Here is a 26795-nt window from a genome sequence, read left to right on the forward strand (position 1 = left end):
TCAGTAGCCACCTTAATAGACTCTTGATTATTCAAATTGGATAAAAAACATCAATCTCCAGATAGAAAAGCTTCCGATCAATTAACTATTGTGTTTAGTCCATTTTACCTGAAATTTATTTTTTCTTGTGAAAATCTCACTTCAACTGTTGTCTGAAGAAATCTATTACACTACACAAGCAAACCCCAAGCTAAAAAAATTACCAATAAAAAATTTACAACATGCTACAGTGAAATTTGTACCTGTTGATTGCAGACCAAATGATGTTAATATCGTTTTGGCAGTTTCGAGTGGTGTTTTGGTCGTAACTTCTGTTAATAGCCCCTTATAAACTATGGTATTAAAATAGGCAATACATGTGAAAACTGAGGATTCTGTGTGGCATTTTGACCTCAAAACCTCCCCCATGACTGCACCATTGTTTTATAACTATAATCTTTGAAAAAAAAAATCAAAATTGCTGGTAATAACTCATAAATTGTTCAGAAATCACTTGCTGAAAGTATCATTTTTGGTGCTGTTGAAATAATTTCAAATTATGAACTAGATGATAATTGCACATATAAACCATAATTATGTCTCTGTATATGAATTTCACTAAATTACTTAGTTTCGTGAGTCTATTAGTGGTTATTAGAAAAAGTCCAAGTCAAAAAAAAAAAAAAAATGTATAAAAGCTGTAGCTGGTTTTAGAGTAAAAACTAGACATGGCTGAATGGCTGTACCGCCCCGTCAAAAATAAAAATTATCGGTAACATAAGTTCCATAAAGGTTATTATCAGTTTAGCAAGAATATTTAAAAACAATTTTGTTTTCAATAAGGTCTTACTAATAATTCACTTCTGGAAGATAACTTGTATTTGGCTGTAACTAATATTAATGTGCAAAACCAACTAACTTTTAAGCATAAGCAGACATCCCAACTAAGCTATCTACTTCTTGCAAGGTTGTAACTAGAAGTTTCTTCCATGTGTGTGTGTTGGGGGGAGGGTCATGAAGCAGGGAAGGAGAGGGAGAGATCATCCCAGATTTTGACTGAGTACGTTCATAATGTAATTGATTTTATTTCTTTCTTTTTTTTGTTCATCTTTCCTCCTTAAGTTTCAATTTTCGGGGGTCGTGCACTTTATGTGAAATTTTTGAAAATTGTCTCTTCCTGTTGGCACACATAGCACTTTAAGTTGATAATGTTGCAATGAAAAAATAGAAGCCTGAAACAGCCATAAAATGTTTCTGTGTTATATGATAAGTAAATAATAATTATATAAGAAGTGATGAGCAATACATTTTGAAACATGTTGTTAATTTATTAAATGCAAGCTGTATCTGTTGACTTTAAAAGAATCTATGTGTTTTTTAAAAAGATTTCTCTCGTCTTATTTGGGTGCATAATAATGTCTAGTATTGAATATTGGTTAGTAGACAATCTTTCTTTCTTACAGGATACAGTTGCTTGCGAAAGCTTCTGAGCTCCATAAAAACGCAGCCAATATGATATTGGAAGTGAATAAACTCTCAGCAAAATGCTCGTTATTTAGAAGAAGGTATGTTTTTCTTATTTGATTTTATTTTTGTAAAGATTAAGTAAACTTGATACTTACTCCTCTTTCAGTTTGGAGCACGACCTCAAGTTCTCCAAGAGTCAAGTAAATCTATGTAGTGGTGGTAAGTGCAGTCAGTTTTTTTTTTTTTTTCCATTTCCATGTCTTAATAGCTAAACGTTGCAATACATTTTCTAAAATGTGACTCAGTTTTAAAAAATAGTCAAGAATCTTCAGAGTTTTTTTTTTTTTTTTTTTTTTGCCTTTAGATATTTTAGAACAAAGTGATTGCATACAACAAGACCCTTCACAAAACTACAAAAATTTTATTGTTCACAAGATAATTATCATAGATTAATTTCATTATTAAAACTGATGAAATTAATCTATGATAATAATTTTATTATTCACTAGATAATCATCATAGATTAATTTCATTATTAAAAATAATATCAATTGGTATCCAACTCTTACAGAGGTTTTTTGATGGTACTGTAAAAATAAATCTGTATAAGGTATATTAGCACTTTAACCTTACAATTTTCTGTATTTGATATTCTAAGGCTCTTTTCATTTAAAATTCTAATTGTTATTGTGGTGGATTTTCAAAACGAATAGCTTATATTTTAAAAGCATTCTTCTAGGAAAATACTTACATGAGTTAATGCTTTCTCTTACAAAAAAACGTTGTTTTACTAGCAGGCCCGGATCTGCATCCCTGCGGTGGGGGGGTGTCATTAAAAAGCCCAATGGCCCAAGAATTTGAAGAAAAAAAAAACCTAGCAACAGGACTTCTTAACATTGCAAATACACACTGCTGGCCTCTGGGAATGGGCCCTACAGATTTTGGAGCCCAAAATCTATAGATTCAGGCCTGTTTACTAGCATTGGTGGTAAAAATTGGGCCAACTTTCACAAGCAGGCCCATAGAAAAGAAAGCTGAACAACAGAAGCTCATAGCTTTTAATACATACGCATATGTAAGTATATATATATATATATATATATATATATATATATATATATATATATATATATATATATATATGTATATGTATATATATACATATATATATATATATATATATACTGTTAATCTTGAACTTACCACCATGCAGTTGAGTAGTCCCTGTGTCATACGCTAAATGCATGATACATCTCATCAAAAACCACAATATAGTTATGTGTGGTTTAACCTCTTAAGTCTGGTAGTGCAGCATTTATTTCCAATATACAGTAAAACCCTTCGAATGCGGACACTAACAAAGCGAATTTTTTTGTCGGAAACAGAGGAGTGTCCGTTAGGGATTTTACTGTACTTTGTCATCAGATGACTTTGCAACATCTGCTTTTGCTGCTCCTTTCTTAAGGAACTAATATTTCGTGTATTGCTGTATTATTTAGAGAAATCTCTAGCTCCTAGGGTCAACAATAAAATTTAAACTTTGACTTCTGTGGACAAAATGCAATGTTTTTAATACAAATGTTGTACCACAAAAGCCTAAGTTTTCTACCTGTGTGTTCCATTTCTGAGGCTTGTCAAGTAAGTGAAATTGTATCGGAAATTTGTATCAGAAAACAGGAGGGGTTCAAATACTTCAACTTAGAAAGTATTTTTAAATTTTGAAGTTTCTCGACTTAACTGCTCTTAGAAAAAAAAAGAGTTTCTCATTCAAATTGCTTTTACAAAGTAATTGCATTATGATTTGGACATTACAGTGTGTGTCTGTATTTTTATAGTTCTTTCAGACATGGTGTATGGATGGACTGAAAATCTTTGTAATTTGGAAAAAGTTGAACTGCTGGTAAGTTAATTTTTTTTAATGATGCTGCTTTAGATTTTTTTTTAAGTAATATAATTTAACAGCAACTGGTTTTTTTTTTAAATAATGTAATTTAACAGCAAGTAGGATATAATTTTAGAGACACTGAGTTTGCTTAAGCAAATCAGATTGGAATCTAGAATCTTTTGTGAATTCCAAACTGTACTTATGCCAAGTAAAATAACTTCTACTCTCAAATTATAATGTATATTCAGTTGACAGTTATAACAACATCAGAAAGTGAGTATTCATGATGATAAAACTGAAGTCATATTATTAAAAAAGCAGATTGTTAAAGATTGTTAATCAAATTACATCCTGTAATGCCATAAATGTACCTTATCTATATGGTGTAAGATTTAGATCGAGAGAGCTAATTTAGTCGCCCTAGTGACTAGTATATGAGTTATATGCTGTTAATTTATTCCTTAAAATATTTAGGCATTATTATTTTGAAATAAAGATTGATATTTTTATATTCTTGACAGTTGAAATATCAACATATAAGCATGAAATCAATTAAGCATTTCCATTCCCCTTTCCTGACACAACCCGTTTGCCAGTTACTTGGATGAGTATCAAATCTCCTACCTAGTCTGATGCTTTTATAAACAATCAGTGGGATAGAAACATTCCAATCTTTCTTATTTGCTTTTTTTTTTTAATTTATCAATTAGAATTTATGCAACAGTACAAGTTAGAACATTGATACTACCATTGTATTCCCTCGACATTGTTTTCCATGCAGTCATTTCCATTGTGTCCTGCATTTTATTTTTAATGGAGACTAAATTTTAATATTTATCAAGTAAAGGTAGTAGAATTTAATTTCCGTTGGGGAAAAGTATGAAATATTATGCAGGTTAACCATACTGAATGATTTTCTTGATTAGAGTATGTAATATTAATTATAGAGACATTCTGCTACCGTACACACACTACAGTGTAAACAGATACAGATAAAGCAACTCACATGCTGATAGATCCACATTCCACTGAGACAAATACAATATAACCTTGATTTAATGATTTCTTCAATTTAATGATACATTTCACTGGTCCGGATTTGACTGCATTGAATGTTTATGCTCCTTGATTGAACAATATCCGTGATTTAACAATAACTTTTCCAGTTCCTTGACAATCGTTAAATCTGTACTGTAGTGCAAAATAATAAAATACATGGAGTAAAACTCAAACATAAAGCAATGGTCGCGATTAAGATATAATGACAAGCGAAAATTCAACTTTAAAAAAAAAAAAAATTAACGATTTTCCAGTATCCTCTTGCAATGCAAAAATTATAAGTAATAGAGATATCAACTTCTATTGTGGGTGACTTCTGACTAAAGCCAAGTGATTCAAATTTAATGAATTTGAATGTGCCTAAAATTCATCCAAGGTTTGATACACTTTTTTTTTAAAAACCCAGACCATCTGTGTGTTTGATCTAATAAGGTGATCTTGGCCATAGCAAAAATTAAAACTTTGTATGTAATTACTTCAACTTTACATAACCACTCTTTGTAGTATTCTGTTGCAAGAAAATTAGTTTCAGTCTTTGGAACCATTAGAAAGAAGAACTGTGCTTTTATTTATTGAGGAGGGTTCAAAATACCAATATTTTTTGGCGGAGGCAAACTAAATTTTGTGTAAATTTATTGCATTCAAGTAGAGTTCTCTACATAAGTGAGTTATGAAATAAACTGGATTGTTCTTCATTTTTTAGCAAAAGAAAGCGAGCATGTCAGAAGTGGAATTCCTTAACATCAACACTCAGAGTCTGGAACTTCAGCGATCACCGTATGCCAAATCTAAACAAACCAATGCTTTAGAAGAAATGTGAGTAAAGACAAATTGATTAATGTCATGTTCATTGCTTGCAATTTTAAATTAAATCAAGTAAACAGTTTACTAGTTCAGATATTGAATAAGAAAAACATCCTTGTTTAAAATTGTAAAGTACAACAAGGTTTGTAAGATTTTACAAGTGACCTTATAAGTGGAGGTACCATATGTGCAGTCAAAGGAAAAATTCATCTTTTTAAACTCTAAAACATAGCTTTTTTTATGAGTAAACACATTCAAAAAATTAATATAAATTATATGCTCTTTGAACTTTACTTAATTATATCTGCTTTAGTAACTAACTGTAAAGTATGTGAAATAAGTTTTGATGCATAAGAAGAGCTATAAAACTTTTCTTCATCCAAGGATGTCCGCTTTTCCCCTCGATTTATCTGTTTTTTGACACAGCTCTTTCTAGACCATTAACAGTTTTAAATTGTTAATTTTTGACTCTAATATGAGGGTTAAAATACTGATGTTTAATGTTTTGGGAGCATCTGGCCTGAATTATGAGCGGAATTCACAATTGTTGAGCAATACCATTTTGTAACATCTGGGGCGAGGAGGGGTGAGAGCATTTCTTCTGGTGGAGGAGTGGAAGTGCAGTTTGATTTTAAATATTAAGTCCCCGTTCTTCCTAAACGCCTATCATTTAAGAAATTATCTTGATAGGATATTGCTTTTTCAAGAGAAAAGTTTACTGATGCTAAATATTTTCAAGAAATAATTCTCAAAGTGACTTTATAAAAGGGTTTAAAGGAAATAAAATGACCAAAAAGGCTGTAAAAAAGTATGAATTCCTCAAAGTTGACAGTATATGTGTGAGGACCTTATAATGAGGTTTTGTATTTAATCATGTGTGTGGGGGGGGGGGGGGTTAAAGACCAAATGGGAAATTAGTTGAACTAAATAAAACTAAAACTTTTTTTTTGCATTGCTAGTTTTCATTCAATGTTGGACTAAACATAAATATTTATTTAATTAATAATTATTGTTTTATTCAATATCACTGTAAGTTATGTATGATCCTTTTAAATTTCAATAACATTTTGTACATTACCTACTAAAAATATCAGTATTTTCAAGTTAACTATTGTATTTATAGAATCTGAATGAATTTTTCGTTAAAAGTAGTTTTAAATTTTACTGTACATGTGTTTACACAATTATCTCATTTTCGTTTCCTGTATAGATATTACAAGTTGCTGGATGTTTTTTCAGAGCTAAAGAAGAGACCAAAAGGTAACTATGATGTCTTGTGATATAATTTTAGTAGAAAATTCTTTGTCAGGATTGTTTAATTACAGTAAAATAAAAATACCTTTGTGATATTATGTACAATTTACAGATTATACCTTATTATGATTAAAATAAAATGCTAGCCCCTTCCCAAGATTGTTTAATTAAATCTTAGCAGTCAGAATAACATAGTGAGCTGGATTTAAAAAGAAACTTCATTGTTGTTATTTTGAATTAATCACTATTAAATCTTGAAAGTCGATTGAGATTCTATTTCCAAGTCTAAACAGCATGTAGCATGCTCTTATGAGAAATGTTACATTCACTAGGTACATTACAAATGAATGCAGTTTTATAATTACAGTTGACTCTCTGTTTATCGACTTTCAAGGGACCACAAAAAATCGTCCTTAAGTAGAAAACGTCCTTAAATAAAATGCTTTTAACGCTATAGTGGGCCATCTGGGACCGTGAAAAGCCGTCTTTAAATAGAGAAAGTCGTTAAACAGAAAGCCTACTGTAATTGTTTTTATTTCAACCAGAATTATGTTGTGAAACCTTTGTTAGGCTATCAAGTAAAACCAGCATTTTACATAAAGCCAAAACACCCCTTTTTTTTAATTATGGGACTATGAAAACACTATTACGTTTTATAAACTCATGCTAATATTTTTAAAAAATAAAATAGTTCAAAATAGCATTATTTTTAGAATTATAGTACAAGGAAAAAGCAATTATATTTTAGTCATACTAGTTTTGAAAAACAATAACTAAAGTTGCATTACGTGTAGTAATTATATTCATGTCTCTTAAACTTACAATGTTCTACTTTGTTCTTGATGCAACCAGTCAGAAAATTTAATTTTTGAAGTTTTTGCATTCAATGCGTAATTTTAAAATTTAGTTTGTCTACAGTTGGGGTAAACCTAATCTGGCAGCATTGTGAAGGCTACGCAAATCATAATCACAGCATTACGATGCTGCCAGGTTAGGCTTGCCCCAAGAGCATTGATTTGCATTAGTTAATGTTTAACTTTAAATATTTTTAAAGAATTTGTTTGGCATAATCAGAGAGAAAACCTTTAGAAGCAAAATTCAGATGTTAGAAAAATGTGTTAAGTGTGCTTGTGTCAGAGTTTAAAGGCGCCAAGAGTGTCTGGCCATCCTTTTTTTTTGCTTCGCACAATACTGCTATTTGTGTTTTGTACATTTTTTAAAGTGATTTTTCTACAGCTATTTGAAATCTTGTCTAATTACAGAACAGAGGCAGGTCCCGCAAGACAATACTGACATGGTGAGACTTCTGCATGTGTACTTGCAGCGGAGAAACTCTCTGGTCCTTGATGCCATGGGTTCTATTAGGTGAGACATTGCAACAAGTTTTCTTCCATAGTTCCTGTTCTACAATTTATCTCAAAATTGTAAAGACTCATTTTTATTGTATTTGGTGAAGCTATGTGTAGGTTTTAGTATTTAGTTGGCTTAGAATGCTTTAAAGAAATATTGTACTTTCTCATTTGCAGGTAATAAATATGTAGCTTTTCTTGCACTTTAAGTAGATTTATTGGTTGAAAGGAATCCTAAAAGGCATAAAAAGAAAATCTCTTGAACTCTTTGTTATGAAACATTTTCAAGTTAAAACCACTTCTTACTTGTTGATGCTCCAATCCAGCAATTATTCTGTACTTGCCCTTGTCTCAGCTAATCAAAGCAAACACCAGTTATCAAAGGAAAAGGTTCTGTAAGAATTAATAATGTACAAATTTGCTTCATTCCTAACATCTCAATATGTATAGCCTGGAGCAAAGAAAAGTCAGAGGGGACATGATTCAGTTATTTAAGTTTATCAAAATGGAAGATGTTAATGAGTTTAATTTTTGCACAGAAAGTAGGAGAAGGGGGTCAGTGTTTTAAGCTATTCAAATCTCAGGCTAATCTGGAAGTTCAAAAAATTTACTACTTTTGTAGGATTATGGGCCTTTAGAATAGCTTACCGAAAGAAGTGGTAATGAGCAAGGGGGTTGGACAGCTTTAAGATGGTCATTGATTTTCATTGGAGACTAATAAACTGACTAGGACCAGCCTAGCTGGGTCCAGAGCCTGTTGCTGGCCGTCACATTTGTATTTTCATCAACAAAAGAGAGAAGGTTGTCCATACATTTATGTAAGAAATTATATGCTCCACGCGGTTACATTGCATAACACTTGACAGGGATCCCAAGATTAATAACTGGGATCTCCGTAATTGCGTAATGGGGCTTTCCGCGATTGCCTACTGCGTAATGCATGAGAGCGCCTGAGTTCATAGGGCTATAGACAGTCGTGAAGGCATGACTGGAGAAAATATCCTGACCAAATAGCGGATAACTTTCTGGCATATCTTTTGACCGCTATTCGGGAAAAAGGGCAAATTGGATTCCCATCATGTATATTGTCTGTGAGTAGAAAAATAAATTTATGTGTTGTGTACATGGTCTCTTCAATTCGCTCCCTCTCCAAAAGTTGATTTATGGAAAATGTGAAAAAGAAGAAGTGGCGAAGATCCTCTTCAATTTATACATAAACATTTATAAACACTCATCACAATTCTAAATGTTCAAGGAAGGAAGTAAGGAAAAAGGAAGTAAAATAGTAATAATGAAATCATGCAGTTGTGAAAAATTGGCTCCAGATATTCTGGCTCCATCAGAAGGCAGTTTTTATCTCAACTGATTATAAATTCAGAAAGAAAAATCAAGAAAAGTTTTTGTGCTGTCATGTGATGAACTTCATTTCAACATTTGATAGAGTTAATTTTATTTCTAATGCATTGCAATTTCAACATTTAATTTTTTTTTGAAACTCTAAAATGCATTTTGTTTGTCACTCCCTAGAAGGTTGTCGAAACGGTACGACCTCACCCCCACCCAGTAGTGCTGTTACTGCATTTGGTAGGTTAAATATAATTTAAAAAATCTCTGGATTTCAGTCTTTACATGTTTCAGAAAACTCTTAAGTGCATTTTAGGTGTCACCCCTCGTCCCCAAAAGGATGTCTAAAATTTCTTAGAGCAAGAACAGATTGTAAAGAAGAAAGAATTGGTGCTTGGGTAGTTGGTGTTTTTCTCTTATTATCAACTGTGGCCTTAGTAATGGTTCCACAATAACTCAATGCTTTCCATAAAATAATCCGGCCGAGGAATAAAGAATTCCACAAAAAACTACTTCTATATTTGTCATGAATAAGGGAAAAAAATTCTTAGCATCTGAGTCTTCATTTTTAAAAAAAAGAAAAAAATGCATTAGGAAATCTGATTCAGTTGTTTTCTAAAATGTGTTTTGTTTTTTCTTTTCTATAAAGGTCCACCAACCATCTGAAGCGAAGAATCACTGAAATTATTCCTCAGATTTCCCATCTTCAGCGAGAGATATCACAATGGGATTCTCAAATTGAAGCTTGGCAAGAAAAACGCCAGCAAGATATCTGGAAGCTTATCAAAATACTGGTAAGTGGTACTGAGCAGTTAACATGATAAGCCATTCCACGAAAAAGTCAACCATTTGTCCCGCACGTGAGGGTTTATATATTTCATAAGAAAGTAATAATTTTAAGGGCAATAACGAAATCTTTTGGTTAAGAAGTCACACATAAGTTTGTAGTTTGTTAATCAGGAAATAAATATGTTGATTAATATTTTAAAGTATTTTTTTTTAATGAAATATATGAGGCGTCACATGCGAGACAAAATGACTGTTTTCTGTGGAATGGTCCTGACACTAATGTTAACAATCTGTTATGTGTCAATTCTTCCTTAAACTTCCCATCTTCTGCAAGAGATATCACAATGGAATTCTCGAATTAAATTGCTATCTTATGCTTTCAAAATACTGGTATGCGCTACTGAGCAGTTTACATGATATTAGTATTAGCAATCTGTCAAGTGCTGCACAAATGTGATTTTCATTCTTCTAAAGCACTGGTTCCCAAAATATGGTTTGGAATGAATATCTTGGTCATTCACTGAACAAACACTGACAAAGGAAGGCTTGGATTTTTGAATTCTGTGAATAGCCACATAAATAGATATTCTACTGTTGATTGGTTATGCATATTTTAAAGTATGTCTTTTGTGTAGCAATAAAATATGGAATTAAACATTTTTAAAAATCCAGAGAAAATATGAGCTGTATAAATGCGATGTAACAGCATTTGTGTCATACCTTTCAAGTTAATTTAATCTCACCAGCATATGATATGTATTATGTCTTTGTATCTATCAATTTTACAAATGGTGCTAATTTTTTTATTCAGAATAATAGAACTCCTAATCTAGAACAATCCCAGTCTTTGTGCAGTACTGATATCCCCTCCCTGAAGACATTCTCCACACTGAGCAGTGCATCTCCTGGGAAACGCATATCGCCTCCTGTCATTCCTGTGCCAGTTCGACAGAGTGAGTTTTAAATGTTGAATTGAATGTCGTTGACTGTAATTTGCTCTTTCCTGAACTGAAGAAAAAAAATTTTTGCTTCTATGGACCAAACAAGCAGGGAATTCATGAACATGAAATTTCCAAATTCTGGTGTTTTCCACTGCATCAAGGAGCAGTGGGAAAATTTTTTACTGCCAATAATAGTTGAAGTGACCACGGGTGGTTCATTGCATGGATAATTAAAATAAAATGTATCACTAATTTATAAAATAGGGCTGCAGGCAGGAGCAAATGCAAAGCTTCAGTAATGGGGGTACCACTGTACCAAGGAACCTAGGTGTTTAGATAACTACCGGAAAAGGGGTGGGTCAAAAAGTAGGCTCTTAAATATAGAGAGGATTTAGTTTCTCAGAGAGTCAAAACTAGATCTAAATATTAGAAATATGAACCTAATCATTAGCTCAAGATTCATTCAGAAATGGGGGTTCGATTGAAATTTTCGAAATTGTAGTCTTAAAATGCATATTAGAGTGACTATCTTTGGTAATGTTAAGGAGGAAAGGTTCAGGGAAGCTTCAACTTCAAACATTTTCCAGGGGAGCGTCTTCTGCTCTCTTGCCAAATACATTCAAGATCATCTTAAATTTTGGCTTCAATTTTGTAACTGTGCCAAGTGAAAGTCCCTGAAAACTCCTCCCCTAACAAAGGTTGACCAAAATAACATTTCTGGAGATTCAGTTTTGAAAAGTTTCCGGAGGGAGCCATGAATCTCTCCTCCTTCTAACATCACCTGAAATTGTCTAACACTGCGTTTCTCAAACGATAATTTTGAATATTACTGGGGAGAACCCCCTGAACCCCCCTCTTTCAAAAACAGTTGCGAATAATCTATGATAGTGTTTTTAGAAATTCAGTTACAAAATTTATTGCGGGAGGGAACTTAAACTTCTCTTCCCGTCTTCAAAGATAATCTAAAACTGGTTTTTGAAATACAATTTCCAGGTTTTTCTAGAGGAGAAATCCCCGGCCCCCCTATTTCTGCAGAAATATTTTACTTACGATGAAGGAAAATGTTTCATAATAAATTGCTAATGTTATTTTTAAAAATGAATTTCTATGAAACGTTAGGGAGGAGGGCATCATCTTTCAGTTCACCAGGGATGCTAGACCCCACTGATCTGTAGGATGCTAGACCGCATAGGCTCAGTGGGGGTTCTCTAACCCCTGGATTCGCCACTGCTAAAACAAGATTTATTTTGTGGGAGTGTTGATTCACGCCATACTCATGGAAAATAAGGTTTACTATTAAGAGTCATCAAGTCAAAAGAAACATCAAAAGTACTAACTTTGTTGTTAATTCTTACAAATTTCAAGAATTTTCAACTGATTTTGCTTTGCAATTGAAAATCTTTGTAATTTTTTTTATTTTTCAGGAAGTTTAGGAATTTTTTCTGTGTGAGATTCTGTATACCTGTAAATACTTTTAAAATCTGCTCAATTTCGACTTAAGCAATTTTGAGCATCAAGCACACTTGTAGATTTTTATTTTTTAAACTTAGGAAAATAGAATTGAGATCATAAAATTTTAAATGCATAAATAGATGGAAAAGAATATGCATTTAATGTCATTTACTAAATAACATCTAAATTAAATTTTCATTTATTTTCAGATACACAGCGAGTGACACCCAGTTCCATGTCAAGTTCCTTGTCTTCTCTGCATTCCACAAACAGCCTGTCCTTATCTTGTATATTGGACAGGGTCTCGGAAGAGAGTCGCTCTGTTAAGCAAGAAAATGATCAGTTGGTGGAGAGGTAGGGAGAAGTTTTTTTTTTTTTTTTTGAAGCTAGGTGTTTGAAATCATTAATTTGTGTAACTTTAATTCATGTTTGAATTGTTCCAATGACTATATGAAAAATTTTGTGTATGGTTCTTTACCTGCTGAGGCAAACAAACAAGGACACTAACTAGTGCCACTATTTTTTACACAAGTGTCATTAGTTATGCAATGTATTAGGGAGGAAATAAAAAACTCTTTACTTTCACAAAATATAGGATAAGATAAAAATGAAAAACAAAATTTTAAGTTTTGCATAAAAGTATAATATTGAAGATGTTAAAACTTATGTGTCATGTGATACGTCCGGATGTACACAGAAACCAACATTTACATACCATACACTAATTCATAAAAAAAGAACCTACTTCAAACATTACAGAAAACAGAAGACAAACGTTTTTTAAAATATTTTACTGGAAAAGGAATGTAAGTAATGAAATGTTTCAAGCAATAACTGCATAGTTATTACTTTCACCATTTCAGAAACATCTCCTCCAACAATCTCCTTCCCTCTTTGGAAAATAGTTTCCCCCACATACTTTGTCAAGGGTATTGTTTTGCATTCCAAAGCTTTAGGAATAATTTTACTTGTAGCAGCACCATGCAAATGATGGTATTTTGGGAGGTTGCATATAATAAAACCTCGTTTATCCAAAACTCTTTTTACCAAAACCTTGTTTGACTAAAGTCGGTGTATTGCATACCTGCCAATACTCCCGGATTTCCGTTTTTTCCGGTATTAGACAAAATTTTCCGGATTTTTCATGTTTTGTAGGGGGAAAAATTGTATCTTGCCAATTTTGGCGCCTGGAAAACATGAAAAACCTTTAAATGTAGGGGAAATGTTTTGTACTGTTAGGGAAAGGTCAGGAAAACTTACTTTTGTATTCACAAAGCCTGGAATTTTTTAAAAATTATAACCAGTTTCAAAAGATTTGTCCCCACAGACAATAATTGTTTTCTTTCTTCAAACCATTTCTCCAATTCACCTTTTGTTCTCTAGTTTTGCATATTTCAGTTTCCTTTGAGGGTTGAGAAGTTTTCACTCCCTAACAATGGTAGCTAGGTTGTTTCTGTAACTACCAATGAAAGACTGTTTAGTTTTCCTATACCAGTTATAGATAAGGTCTTAAAAGTAAAGGTAAACTAGTTTAGAGATTATTGTTCAATTTCAGTATTACTTAGGTGTTTGTGTACGTAGTTCTTTATCTCTGTAGAGATGTTTTTGTTAATTTATGTTTAAATGCTTTGAAACTATTCCTCTTGAATCAGAGCCAAACAAACTGTTAAATTGTCATCAAAGAAAAGTTTTTCCACTGAAATCTTGTTCCATTCGGTGGGTAGAGAGCTCAGCTGTTGCACAAAAGGCTTTAGACATTTTGCCACACTTAAATCTTTGTTCAAAAGGCAGAGGTTGCTAATGTTGAACTAAATACAATTGAATACCTATGACACAGTGAAATCGATGTTGAAGTGCAGTGAACGTTTGGAAGCAAAATTGAGTTTAAAATTTACGTTAAACAGTGATATAAATGTGATGTGTATAAAATGTCATATAAGCACAGCCAACCATTAAAAAAATTGCGAAAGTAGCTAACCTAAACTTTAAAAAAACACTTAGAAAATTTTGTTTTGAGTATGGAAAACCTATAAAATTCAGGGAAGTTAAAAATGTTTTTTGGCTAACGATACTTTTGGGAAACGTGGTCCCCGTTTTAGGCTAAGTAGCCAAGGAGAAGTTGCTGTAGGAGAATCGCACGAAAAGACGTAAGGCAAGATTATGACGTCACTCAGTGTTACAGCGCATGACTTCATTACTTGGATCCAATCAAAGTGGGTAACTAGGGGAACAATTTCGGCGCTGTTTATCCTGTTTATAATTTTCTCGTTTGCTCAGTTCATGCTGTTTTTGCTTCATTTTTTTTTTTTAAGATGAGTAAACATTACTTCCGAACTTTTTAAAAAAGCAGTACAAGTAATTTTTACTAAATGAAAATAATTTCAATTGATACGAAATTCATAACTAATTTCATATTGTAAAATGTAAGGAGGGTAGGTGTCCTGTTTGATTTTATTTTGCATTAAAATCTTGTGGATAAAAAAAAATCTTACGATTTTTTTTATCGTAGGTTGTCAGGTATGGTATTGAGTTTTATTTATTTATTTATTTCATTTTATTTGTTTTACTTTGTTTTATTTATTTATTTTGTTTGTTAACAACATCAATTCATGACCGCCAGAGGGAGCCATTTCTACTGCAGGCACAAATTATCCATGCATTTCTATCACTATGGTTCTTTGCTGAAACACACCAATACATTTTTGAAACACTAAATAAGTAAATGTTTTTTAAACCCCATTAAATTCAAAAAAGAATCGAATGTGAAAGTATTGTTTTGTTAGTGGTTATATTTAACTGCGTATTATGTTTAAAGTTAAAGTTGAAAAAATACTGTTGATTGAGGAATTAACAACCGAATTAAGATTGAAGTTTATTGTGTTTTGCCTTACGTGGTGTTTTCTGACATGTATAACATTTACTGAACAAATTTGTTCATCACTAGAGTTACAGCACTCTCACCAGTGAGTGCTAGCGAAACCATTTAAGTTGTCTCCTAGCTCTGTCTGCATGATTTATATAAACAACATTCAGTGTTATGGGCTTACATCCAAAAGCTAACTATTTTGCATTGAAAAGGGAGTTTCCTGGAAACTCTAAAATCATGTGTCTGTAGTAATCTGTATATTTGTGCTACAAAACTTTGGTTATTCCTGTTAACATTCAGTTATTTATTCTCTTCTCCCACTATACTATATATGCATTTCTTTGCCAGCTTTCAACTCATGATGAATGCCTTGAAAATATCCCATGAGCCTACAGCTACAGATTCGCTTAAATAAAGTGACCTATTTTCGAAAGGAAAAGTCGCTTGTCTTGGTGCCAATAATTCATTGGTTTATAAGCATTGTTGTGCAGTATGAAGCATTGAGATCTCATTTTCTTCCCTCAGAAGTGTTCTAATCTCATTTGTTGATTTTAAATAAATTTTAATTTTACAGTTATTCTGTGTATTTCTTTATTCACACTAGCACTATTATATTTTACTGACATTCTTTTATATTTTCTCATTTCCTTTCTTTTTGTAAAGAATGACATTTTATACATTTAAATTTTTTATACATTTTGCCACATTATATTTATAGTCGTCGTTCACTTCTATTTTAAGTGCCTCTTTCTCATTTGCATATCAGGTTTCAAATGTTACGATCAAAATTATAAAAGTTAACGCACTATAACTTCCAGTTATTCATTTAATACATTCAGTTTTACATAAAAGATTTTTTAATTTGCATATTTTGATAATTGATGTAATAAACATGTTTTGAATTTGAAAAATCTTTGTCACATTACACTCAAGCTCAAAGGTGCTTTACCTTTTAAAATTGATAAGTATTGTCTATTGAACAGCATTTAAATAGAAATTGTATTGATTACAGTCAGAGAAACAGCAATCAAGCAAACATAACAACATGAACATATTTTCCGATTCAGAGCTCATATGAGGATAGCTGATGTTCTGGTTTTACACTAAAAATGAAGTAAGGAACATTAAAAAATAAACCGGAAAAAAAAGATTAGATTGACGACTTTTAAATATTTTGGCTGTTATGGGAGGGGGGGTCAACCGCCAAACTTGCTATAAATTTTCGTACTTTTGAACTTTTCACCTCTCTTGCCCCTGAAGGATATTATAGTGGTTAATATTATGCTCTGTTTCCCTCTAAATCAAAAAGATTACAATGAAATTGTTGACAACTGAAAAACATAAGGTGTCGACATTTCCAAAAGGCGATGGGTGACGGGGGAAAAAAGGTGGTCATGTTTGGATTCAGAAGGTCATTTTACATAAGAATCAACAGGAATAGTGTCAGAAGCATTTTTCATGCTTCTCATTGCAATTAATTTGTTCATAATGAAAATTTAACTTTAAAAAAATCTTTTTTTTAATCCTGTGCAGGAGACCTATGTATGGTATAGGTGCAAGAGTTTTTTTTAAAGAATAAAATTCAACTTCATTGTTTATATGAGAAAACTTTTTTAAAAAAATATCCTATATTCAAAATTTTTAAAAATTAGGATTTGAAAAAATCGAAAACGTTGACAGTTTAAACTTGAAAAAAAAAAAAGAAAAAAAAATAGATAGATATAGTACCTTATAAGGAGCTTATTCTGTTCTTGGTCAAGTGTACAAGTATTTACTATCCATGTTTGTGACACAAATATAATGTGAACGAAGCTTTTGTACTTTAAAATTCATCAAAAGCTAACTAAGATGAAGCATTTCGCAAGAAAATTTAGAAGCCTTCATGTTGATGTAAAGGACATTTTAAATCAAATAGATTCAGAGTGTGTCACTAATGTTATTGCTCGACAAAGTAGACATTTACATGAAAAATTAATGTTGTAGACATGTTTTTTTTTTGGGGGGGGATAATTTTTTCCCCATTTCTGATTTTGAATATTTTAATGTATACAGTAAAAAAAAAGGTGAATGAAGTGATATAGATCAATGTACATTAATAGAGCCAAAGAAAAGAAATATTACGCTGACGATAGTAAAATTAGTTTTACGTAACGTTACGTTAGTTTTAATGTAAAATTCTCTTCATCTAAAACTGAACACCTTGGGTTTCCCAGGAAAAAAAAATCCATCCAAATAGGCTTTATGGGTTTTTTCAAGTAAAAAAAAATATGGCATTCATTTTTATCTGTGGTATCAAGTAGTCTATAATGAATGTTCATAATTTTACATTTAACAAAAAAGATTTTAGTTAAATGCATTGAAGGAAATAAAAAAGGAATCTGAAATAATTTAAGTAATTATCTTTCAAACATTGTGAAATTTTGTTTCTCTCTCTTTTGAAGGAATGCACTAAATTTTAGAAGAATTTAGTTTTTTTTTTAAACCATATTTTAAACCAGTATTTAATAAAACTCCATTAAATGTTTTTTTTTTTTTTTTTTTTAAGTTTTTTCTGTTAACTTATTTCTAATAGTTGGTTTCAAAGTTTCCTTCTATGAAATATTTTAAGTTTTGTGAACACAATATTTAATGTAAATCTAAACTAAAGCAAAATTACTTGGTTAAATGTATTCATAGTTATGAGTTTTTGACCATATATAAAAATATGTAAACATTTTAATGATTTTTAAATTGGTGCACGAAACAAATATAGATAGTCAATTTAATAAAAAAAATCAGAAAACAGGTTTACATTTTTGAGACGGTTTTGATTTTTGTTATTTTATCTTTCTTTCTATGGAAATGTTTTAATTTTTGTGTAAACAATGTTTAATGTAAATCTAAGTTAAAGCAAAATTACTTGGTTCATTACATTTATAATCATGATTTTTTGAAAATATCTAAAAATATGTAAAATATTTTAATGATTTTTAAGTTAATGCAAGAAATGAATGTGGATAGTCAGTTTACAAAAAAAAAAAAAAAATCGGAATACACATATACATTTTAGAGTAAAATACCAGAGACTGGAAAATGCAAATAAAGTGTTATAAATAATTTTAATTGCTCTAGAGTCCTTGAAAATAACTAGATTAGTCTTTGATACTCTTAAGCAAAGTATGCTTCATTTTATTTCTCATCAATTTTATAAATTATGAATAGTAATAATGGGTAATATGTTACTTTCTTGTTCCCCATTTTCGAAATCTGTACACAATTCTTTTAAAATGTTTTTTACTATTGATCGGTTTGTATTTAATTCATTTTTGTATTTGTTGGTAGATTTGAGGGGTGACCAAAAACTAATTGTACTGACACCCAATCTGAGCAAGTAACAGTGCATTATCTTTTCTCCTCCCTCACTCTTTCTATCTGTCAACTGCTGTTATTGATTTGTCGAACAAAAAACAAGTTTTCTTATCTTAATTTGCAAAAAAAACTTATAAAAAAGTTTTGTTCGCCTCTTTTTTTCCTGACATTTACCCCTTCAAAATGCAGAATTTTACACCTTTTTTCAAAATTTCATCGGGGGAAGAAACCACCAAACCCCCTAAAATTGGGAATATTCTATACCTTACTTACAGTGGCAACACATTAAAAACGAGCAAAAAAGTAAATGACTTTAAACAAAACTAAATATGGCCTCTTTTGACAGCCAGAGAAAAGTTGTCCATACTACAAATGGGGGGGGGGGGGGGGATTTTTTTTTTCAATTTTTTAAAAAATTTTTTTTTTCTTTTCTTTTCTTTTTTTTTTTTCAATGAAAAACTCCACTGGAAACTTTTTGGGTTCGGAGAAATACAGCCAAAATTTTTTGGGTAGGGCCAGCTAAAATATATTTCCACATAAAAATTTTAGGGCCAGTTTGCCCCTGGGGTTGCAAGTCACTCAAATTTAGTTTCATGTAATTGTTTTTTTTTTTTTTTTTTTTTTTTTTTTTTTTTTTTTTTTTTGTGAAGATATCTGCTAAGTAATCAAGTAATAAATTTTAACTTAAAGCAGGCTCAGAGGCAGCGGTGGCGATTTGAGATTGCTTTTAAGAGTGATTTTAATAATTTCTTAGAATTTTTATGCTAAGTTGTTCAAATTTTTTATAATACTATCTTTATGGAGACAATTTAATATACAATTTTACAGGGTTTTTATTTTCTTTTTGTTTTCAATGAAGTTATGAAGTTCACTTGATACATATATATATATACTTCCCCCCCCCCCCCAATAAAGTTGACTTGATATGTTTTATTTATTTATTTATTTATACTTCAATAAAAAAGAAGCATCTTTTTGGAATATATTTTTAATTAACAGATTAAAAAGTTTTAAATACTGCATTTTATCTAAACATACAATGTTTTTCAACTAAGGCCAAGACAGGGTTTCCACACACCTGGAAAGTCATGTGTTTCGACTATGATCGAAAATGGTCATGGAAAGTCATGATTTTCCAGCAAAAAATGCTCAAAGTCATGCAAACTGACAACTGGTAATGAATTTTGAGTTCAAAAACATGCATAGCTTGCGAGTTGAACAGATTAGGTGTGCAATTTACGCATCAGTCCCAATTTTCACACATTTCGAAATCCAATTGCATCCGCTTCTATAATATTCGCTTGTTTTTCTTTACTATGATTCTGCCATTAGGTAATTCCATGTCAGATCAGTCTCCTTCTTGCCCTCGCCATTTCCAACTATTACAAAAATTGCTGTGAGGGGCACATATGACAAGATATGTATTCCTGCCAATTTTTAGAATTCTACTTTAAACATTTTACAAATTACAAGGCCGTTAAAAAACAGAAAAAGGACAAAAAGTTGTGAAATACAAATGACTGTAACTTCTCTCCTAATTACAGGAGAATAAAAATTAAAAAACCTATGTAAAGCTAAAGAATAGAGCTTTCTATTGATATAAAACATGACTATCTCACGACAGGTTTAAGTTTCAAGGCCACCATGACTTTTGACCTTGAATATCTCAAAACACGCCTCCTTAGAATTTCTTGATATTTTATAGCTCTGACACTGTTCTTTCATTACACCAAAACTTAGGCTGGCACCGCAATGGCAAGATACTGAAATAAAATCAGGAATGTTCACATGTTTGACATAGTAGAATTGCAGGGGTGCCCACAGGGGGGGATTTTTTTTTCCAGAAGGTTTTTTTTCCTTTAGAAAAGGAAATTTTTGAACTTTGGAAAGAAAAAATATTTAAACTCATTCAACAAGAAATTGATGCATTAATAATACGTTTTCCATCTACTCTTCAGGGGCGTCGCCGTAGCCCCCCCCCCCCCGTTTTTCAGAAGTGGGGCCGCCAATTTCATTTTAGCGATGCAACTAACAAAGAAAACTCTTCGTTGTTTTTCAAAATTAAAATAGTTATTATGAATGAACAATTGAAATAATAGTGACAAAGAGTCTTTTTGCAAAATTTGAATAGAAAATGTAATTTTAAAATACAATTTAGAAACATCCATGATTCTCTTTTATTAAGAGTATCTAAGTGAGGGCCGCAGAAATGTATGCTTCAAACCCTTTTATTAACGCAAAAAAAAAAAGTATTCAGTACAGTACACTCTTGACTAGACCGCAGATGATCATGTCTGCCTAGGCGGAAACTATGGGCTCGGCTCAAATTAAAGTACCGTGCATAGAGTAAAATTAGCATAATGGGAGGGAGGACCGGTGACAAAACTAACATGGTGCACGCCTTGTCTGCCGGTGGCCCTGGTTATACAAAACTATGCTTCATAGTTCTTCAGTTAAAAAAAAAAAAAAAGACAAATAAATAGGACAGCTTCATTAGGACACCCATAGGATAGGGGCCGCCGAAATATTCCCATATGTTGATTTATTTTGATGAAGAATGTTGTCCTGAAAATCATTCCTAAATGAAGAAAAATGTATGGGTCGCCAAAATAAATTTGAAATAAAGAGAGAGAGGGAAAAAAACCAATTAAATACAAAGAGATTCAAAGTATTGTGTACTGAATACTCACACCAAAAGTTCTAAATGTTTTGAATGTAAAAATCGTAAGTAAATCAAAGCTTGATCAAGAGATGCAGGTGGCATATTTAAAATAAACTGAAGTGGAATAGAGACCCAAGGTATCGCAGAAAATTACCACATCAGTTCAAAATATTAAAAGTCCTTTTTCTAAGGCCGCAAAAGCTTGTATTTGCAAGAAAACTAAAATATTAGGCGGGAAATAGAAAACTTTACTATTTAAAATCCAAGCAAATAACCGTGTTTAACAAAGGAAAATTGGGAGAAATATTAACACAATATGTTTATCAATAATTAAAATTTGCAATGACAGTAACGTAGGACAGGGACGGAGCCAAACTGAAAGGAAGAGTGGGGAACTCTAAACCCTTCTTTTTACGTCCCCAAAGCTAGCTTGGAAGTGAGTTTTTAAAACTTAGGTTTTGAAAAAAATCCCGGGAAAACGTTCTCAAACCCCATCCCTTACCTTAACGTCATTAAAGATGGCCTACACCTAAGTATTTAGGACTGCAATTTTAAAAAACCGTGAGAGTACTTGCTCCAAACGTAACCTCCGAGAAACGCCCTTTCAATTAATCAGTAATCATCATTCAAAGCCGAATAAATTTCGTCTTTTGAACTTTAATGTTAAAAAAACTCCTTGAGGTGTCCCGAAACTGTCGTCCTCCAAATATTACCGAAGATCCTCAAAAAATTCGTTGTCAAGGCTTCAATTCAGAAATTTTTTTGGGGGGAGATCTCCAAAACCTTCTACAGTATTTAAAATTGCCTACGATTGCGTTAATCGAATTTCATTTTTTTTTGAAAATTCGACAGGGGAGGACTTCGAATCTCTCCACCCATTAACATTACCAAAAATCTTTTAAAACTGCGGTTTCAACAGATCGAAATTTTTTCTAGAGAATGCCACCCCCCCCCCCCCTCTCTCTCGCCAACATCATCGAAAAATGTCTTAAATCTCACTTTTAGTGCTTCAATTACGGAACATCGCGAAACCTTTCAAATCTCCCTCCCCCCCCCCCCCTTCATCGATGGTTGACTTAAATTACGTTTTCGGAGCTTTACATATAAAAAAAACTGGCGGTGCACGGAATTTTAACAAAAAAAGTCTACAATCGCGTTTTTAAGGCTTCAAAATTTTTAAAAAATTCGGGGGTGGGGTGGCCCCATCCCATCTCTCTTTTCCTTAATATCACCATAGATCGTCTAAAACTGCATTTTTCAAACTACAATTTTCAAATTTTTCCCGGGGGAGAGCCCCCGGACCCCCCTTTACTTGTCACAATCAGAAATAATTCACAATTGGGAATGCTTGCTTGAACTTTGCATTTTGAAAAATTATAGAAAGATTACCTTGAGTCTCTTCTTTCCTTAACATCACCATCGATCGTGTAAAACTGTTTTTTAAAGAACAATCTTGAAAACTCTCGTAGGAGAGCCCCCGGAACCCCTCTTCTGAACATAATTAAATATAACATACGATTGTGTTGTGAACTTAAATTTGGAAAAAATATCGGGAGAGGCTATCCTGGACCTCCTCTCTCCTTCCTCCCAAACTTAAAATATAGTCTAAAACTGCGTTTTTATGTCTTCAATTTCAAAATAATGCAAGAAGGTAGCCTTCCGACACTCCGCAATTCTAACTGAAAATTATCCTTACGATTAAATTTATATTGCTGGTACTTAAAGGTCTAGTAATATGACTATCTCTGCTAAACCAGAAGCCAAATCTTCTCTCTCTGCATACTGGAACATGCGTTTGGAACAACTAAGGGGCCTCCAAAGGTGTACCTACCCCCATGGGCGCCCATAAGCAAAATTTTATGGGGGGAGGTGCTCAGATATTTTCCCCATGGTTTAGCAGGATATTTTCCCCATAGAAATCGATTTCAGTACAGATTAGAGTTATTAAAGTTTGACATTTTCAATAAATTATTTATTAATGGCTGGAGTAGAAATGTTTTTACATTTTTGCTAAGAAAAAATCATTAAAAGCAAGGAACTTCTAATATCTAAGGGGGGAGACTTGAGCCCCCCCTATATGGGCGCCCTTGCCTCCCTTCCTCCAGTTTTTTTGACCTAGCGACGGCTCTGGTACTATTTTCAAAATTTAATGACCGTGTCTCTTTTTCAATGAAGGGAACATCACAGACGGCATAGAGTTGGTATCCGTTTCAAAACTGAATCAGACAATTTGATTTCTTTTCAATTTTTCATAAATTTTCTGGAAATAGCACAATTTTGCATGATGAATACGTGTAACAGTGATGAGAGGCAGAGAGGTTTAAAATGTTTTATTGTTTGTAATAATTCTGACCAGTATGCTCTAGTCTTTCATTGATTCTTTTGACAATCGTTAAGAACTATAGTTTTGAAGTTGGCAAATAACATTTTTTATCCCTCCAATCGACAATTAATATATTTTCTTCATTAACTAGCTTAAGCTTGTGAAGAATTTTTCATTTCACTTTTACCCCCATCTTCTCTACCATTTTTAAACTGATTCATAAGAGAAGAAATTAGACGATTCTGAACTACCATCATCTAATGAATTTATCATTAGATGATTTTTATTAAACCTTTCGATGATGTTGGTTTTTGCTGATGGAAGAGCTACCGAAAACTCTTTTTCTTAACGTCACAAAGGTCAGCTAGAACTGCAATTTTAGAGCTTCAATTTCAAAAAACTGCTTTTCCCCAACCATAGATAGCGTTTTTAAGACTTTAATTTTGAAAATTTCCCTGGGGCGAGCCCGAGTATCTCTTCTTTCCCTGACATTACCACAGATAGTCTAAAACTGCGTTTTTAAAACTACAATTGTGAAAACACAGGAGAGTCCTCCTTAACACAACGCTAGACTATCTACGATTGCGCTGTTAAATTTTAATATTGAAAAATTACCGGGAAGGGGCACCAAACCATTTGTCCCCCTAACATCGCCAGAGATCGTCTAAAACTGTAGTTTTAAAACTACAATTTCGAAAATTTTCCGGGGGAGAAACCCCCGGACCTTCTATAATTTTCCGTTTCAAGATTCATTTTGTATACATCTAGTAATGACTCCATCCCAAGACAGAAAGTTTAATCCACTCTCCCTGTAATATCATATTTCGAAAAAAAAAAGGTGTAGCAAAATTCAGGGGTACCCAAAACTTGTTTACTCATAGTCCATTTTGTAAAATTTGGGAAGGCAAGGTCAACAATTGGTCAACAATCAACAAGGTGGGTCAATAATTCAACAATATTTCAGTTCAAAAGATATTTGTTAGTGCTCCCCCCCCCCCCCGTGAATATGACTGAAAATTAAACACTCTAAAAACTTATGTTTCACCCGATTCGAAAGCGAGAAAATTTTGGGGGGGAATTTGCGCCATTGAGTTTGGGGGGGATGGGCACCCCTGTAGAATTCCATATGTCAGGTCATTCACCTTCTTGACCTCCTCACCATTTCCGATTTTAATGAAATTTCGTGTAAAGGACACATATGACAGGATAAGTAATCCTGCCAATTTTCAGAATTCTACTTCAAACGTACGGAATACAGGCCTGTTAAAAACTTAAAAAGTGCAAAATAAACCGAAAGTTGTGACATGCAAATGATCCTAATTATAGCAGAATAAAAATTCAAAAACCATTGCAAAGGTAAAGAATAGAGCTTTCTATTGGTATAAAACATGACTTTCTCACCACAAGTTTGTTTCAGGGTCACTCACCGTGACTTTTGACCTTGAATATCTCAAAACACGCCCTAAAAAAATATATTTCATAGCTCCCCATCACTGTTCTTCCACGGCACCAAAACGTAGGCTGGGACCGCAATAGCAAGGGACGGCAAAAAAATCAGGGAATGTTTACATATTTACGGTAGATGTTTTACTGTTTTTATCCTAATGTTATTGTTTTAATTTTTAAAACAGGAGAACATTCCTGATTTTTTTTTCTGTTAGCACTGTCATGTTTTATCTCAATAGAAAGCTCTATTCTTTAGCTTTGCAATGGTTTTTGAATTTTTATTCTACTATGATTGGGATCAGTTGCATGTCACAACTTTCCGTTTATTTCGCACTTTTTAAGTTTTTAACAGCCCTGTATTTCATAAAACTTTTGAAGTAGGATTCCGAAAAATGGCATGATTACTTATCTTGTCATATGTGTCCTTCACACGAAATTTCATTAAAATCAGAGATCCTGAGGAGGTCAAGAACGTGACTGACCTAACATACGGAATTCCACAATGTAAAACAAGTGAACATTCATGATTTGTTTTCAGTACCTTGCCATTGAGGTGCCAGCCTAAGTTTTGCTGTAGTGTCAGAGCAAAAAATATATTTTTTTGAAGAAATTCTAAGGGGGCATGTTTTGAAATATTCAATATCAAAAGTCACGGTTAATGACCTTGAAACATAAACCTGTCGTGAGATAGCCATATTTTAAATGACTAGAAAGCTCTCTTTAGCTTTGCAATGGTTTTTGAATTTTTATTCTACTATAATTAGGAGAGAAGTTACAGTCATTTGTATGTCACAACTTTCCGTTTTTTTTTCATACTTTTTCAGTTTTTTAACAGTTTTGTATTTCGTAAAATTTTTAAAACAGAATTCTAAAAATTGGTAGGATGACGTATCTTGTCATATGTGTCCCTCACACCAATTTTCCTTAAAATCGGAAATAGTGAGGTCAAAAACTTATTTTATTTTTACTGATTTTATGTTTAATTGCCCCATTTGGACATTAATAATTATGTGTTACGCATTATTTTTAACCCTCCTAATATGTCTAATTGTATACTGCCGTGGGCAGGTAAACGGCAGAATATGCAGAAATCAGTTTTCGAGATATTTGAAGAAATGTATGTTAGATTCAATACTAACAATAGGGGAAAGTTGGAATTAGACGTTCTTTTCTCGCTTTTTTTCAGCGGAAACCAAATAAGCAAGCTTGTTCAATAAAGCCAACGTACAATAGATGACAAAAATAAGAAAGGAAAACTTTGCGTTATTGTCCTTTACCTGCCCTCTGCAGTATAGTTGAGGACTTGACACGTGACTTCTAATTTTGCCCTCTCATTCGACTCGAAAATTTTAAATCATTTGCATCCGTGTTGATTCAAGAGTCTCCTAAAAATTATCATTCATTTTCAGCAGTGTTTTAAGTTAATGAAGATTTTAGAAAATAAAATTGATCTAAAGAATTAATTGAGGGTGTTCAGGACATGGATGAAATATAGAAATCAGGGGAATTTTCAAAGGTTACATTTTTTAAAAGTCCAAATATGTTGCAAAAATCAAATTCCGTTTTTTTCCCCCAATAATTGTAGCCTATCCTGAAACTTGGGCCTAGTTTTCAATTCATCATTTATTAATAAAATATTTTTTAAAAAAATGAAAGAAAAAAGTAATAAAAATCCAGCTTAAAAATGTCACTGTTCACCAGTAGTTTTTCATCATCATAGCTGCATGTTTGAAACTTCTTTTATTTCGAAAAATCGTTTTGAAATTAAAACTTTTTTTTCATTATTTTTAGTGATTGAAAAATTATTGTGTATCATATCAGAATTTT

The 26795-nt window shown here is 32.3% G+C and overlaps 1 protein-coding gene across 1 annotated transcript in view; it reads left to right on the forward strand.

Moving 5' to 3' along the window:
* LOC129218460 (inhibitor of nuclear factor kappa-B kinase subunit alpha-like) overlaps positions 1–12681 on the forward strand; it is a 57675-nt gene extending 44994 nt beyond the window's left edge. Inside the window, exons 11-19 of the mRNA XM_054852740.1 lie at positions 1443–1544; positions 1613–1665; positions 3282–3346; positions 5094–5206; positions 6405–6454; positions 7711–7813; positions 9791–9935; positions 10742–10883; positions 12533–12681. Coding sequence (XP_054708715.1) covers positions 1443–1544; positions 1613–1665; positions 3282–3346; positions 5094–5206; positions 6405–6454; positions 7711–7813; positions 9791–9935; positions 10742–10883; positions 12533–12681 — 922 coding nt within the window. The remainder of the gene's footprint in view (positions 1–1442; positions 1545–1612; positions 1666–3281; positions 3347–5093; positions 5207–6404; positions 6455–7710; positions 7814–9790; positions 9936–10741; positions 10884–12532) is intronic.
* The last annotated feature ends 14114 nt before the right edge of the window (positions 12682–26795 follow it).

Source organism: Uloborus diversus, chromosome 1, assembly GCF_026930045.1.
Source record: "Uloborus diversus isolate 005 chromosome 1, Udiv.v.3.1, whole genome shotgun sequence".
Taxonomy (NCBI): Eukaryota; Metazoa; Arthropoda; class Arachnida; order Araneae; family Uloboridae; genus Uloborus; species Uloborus diversus.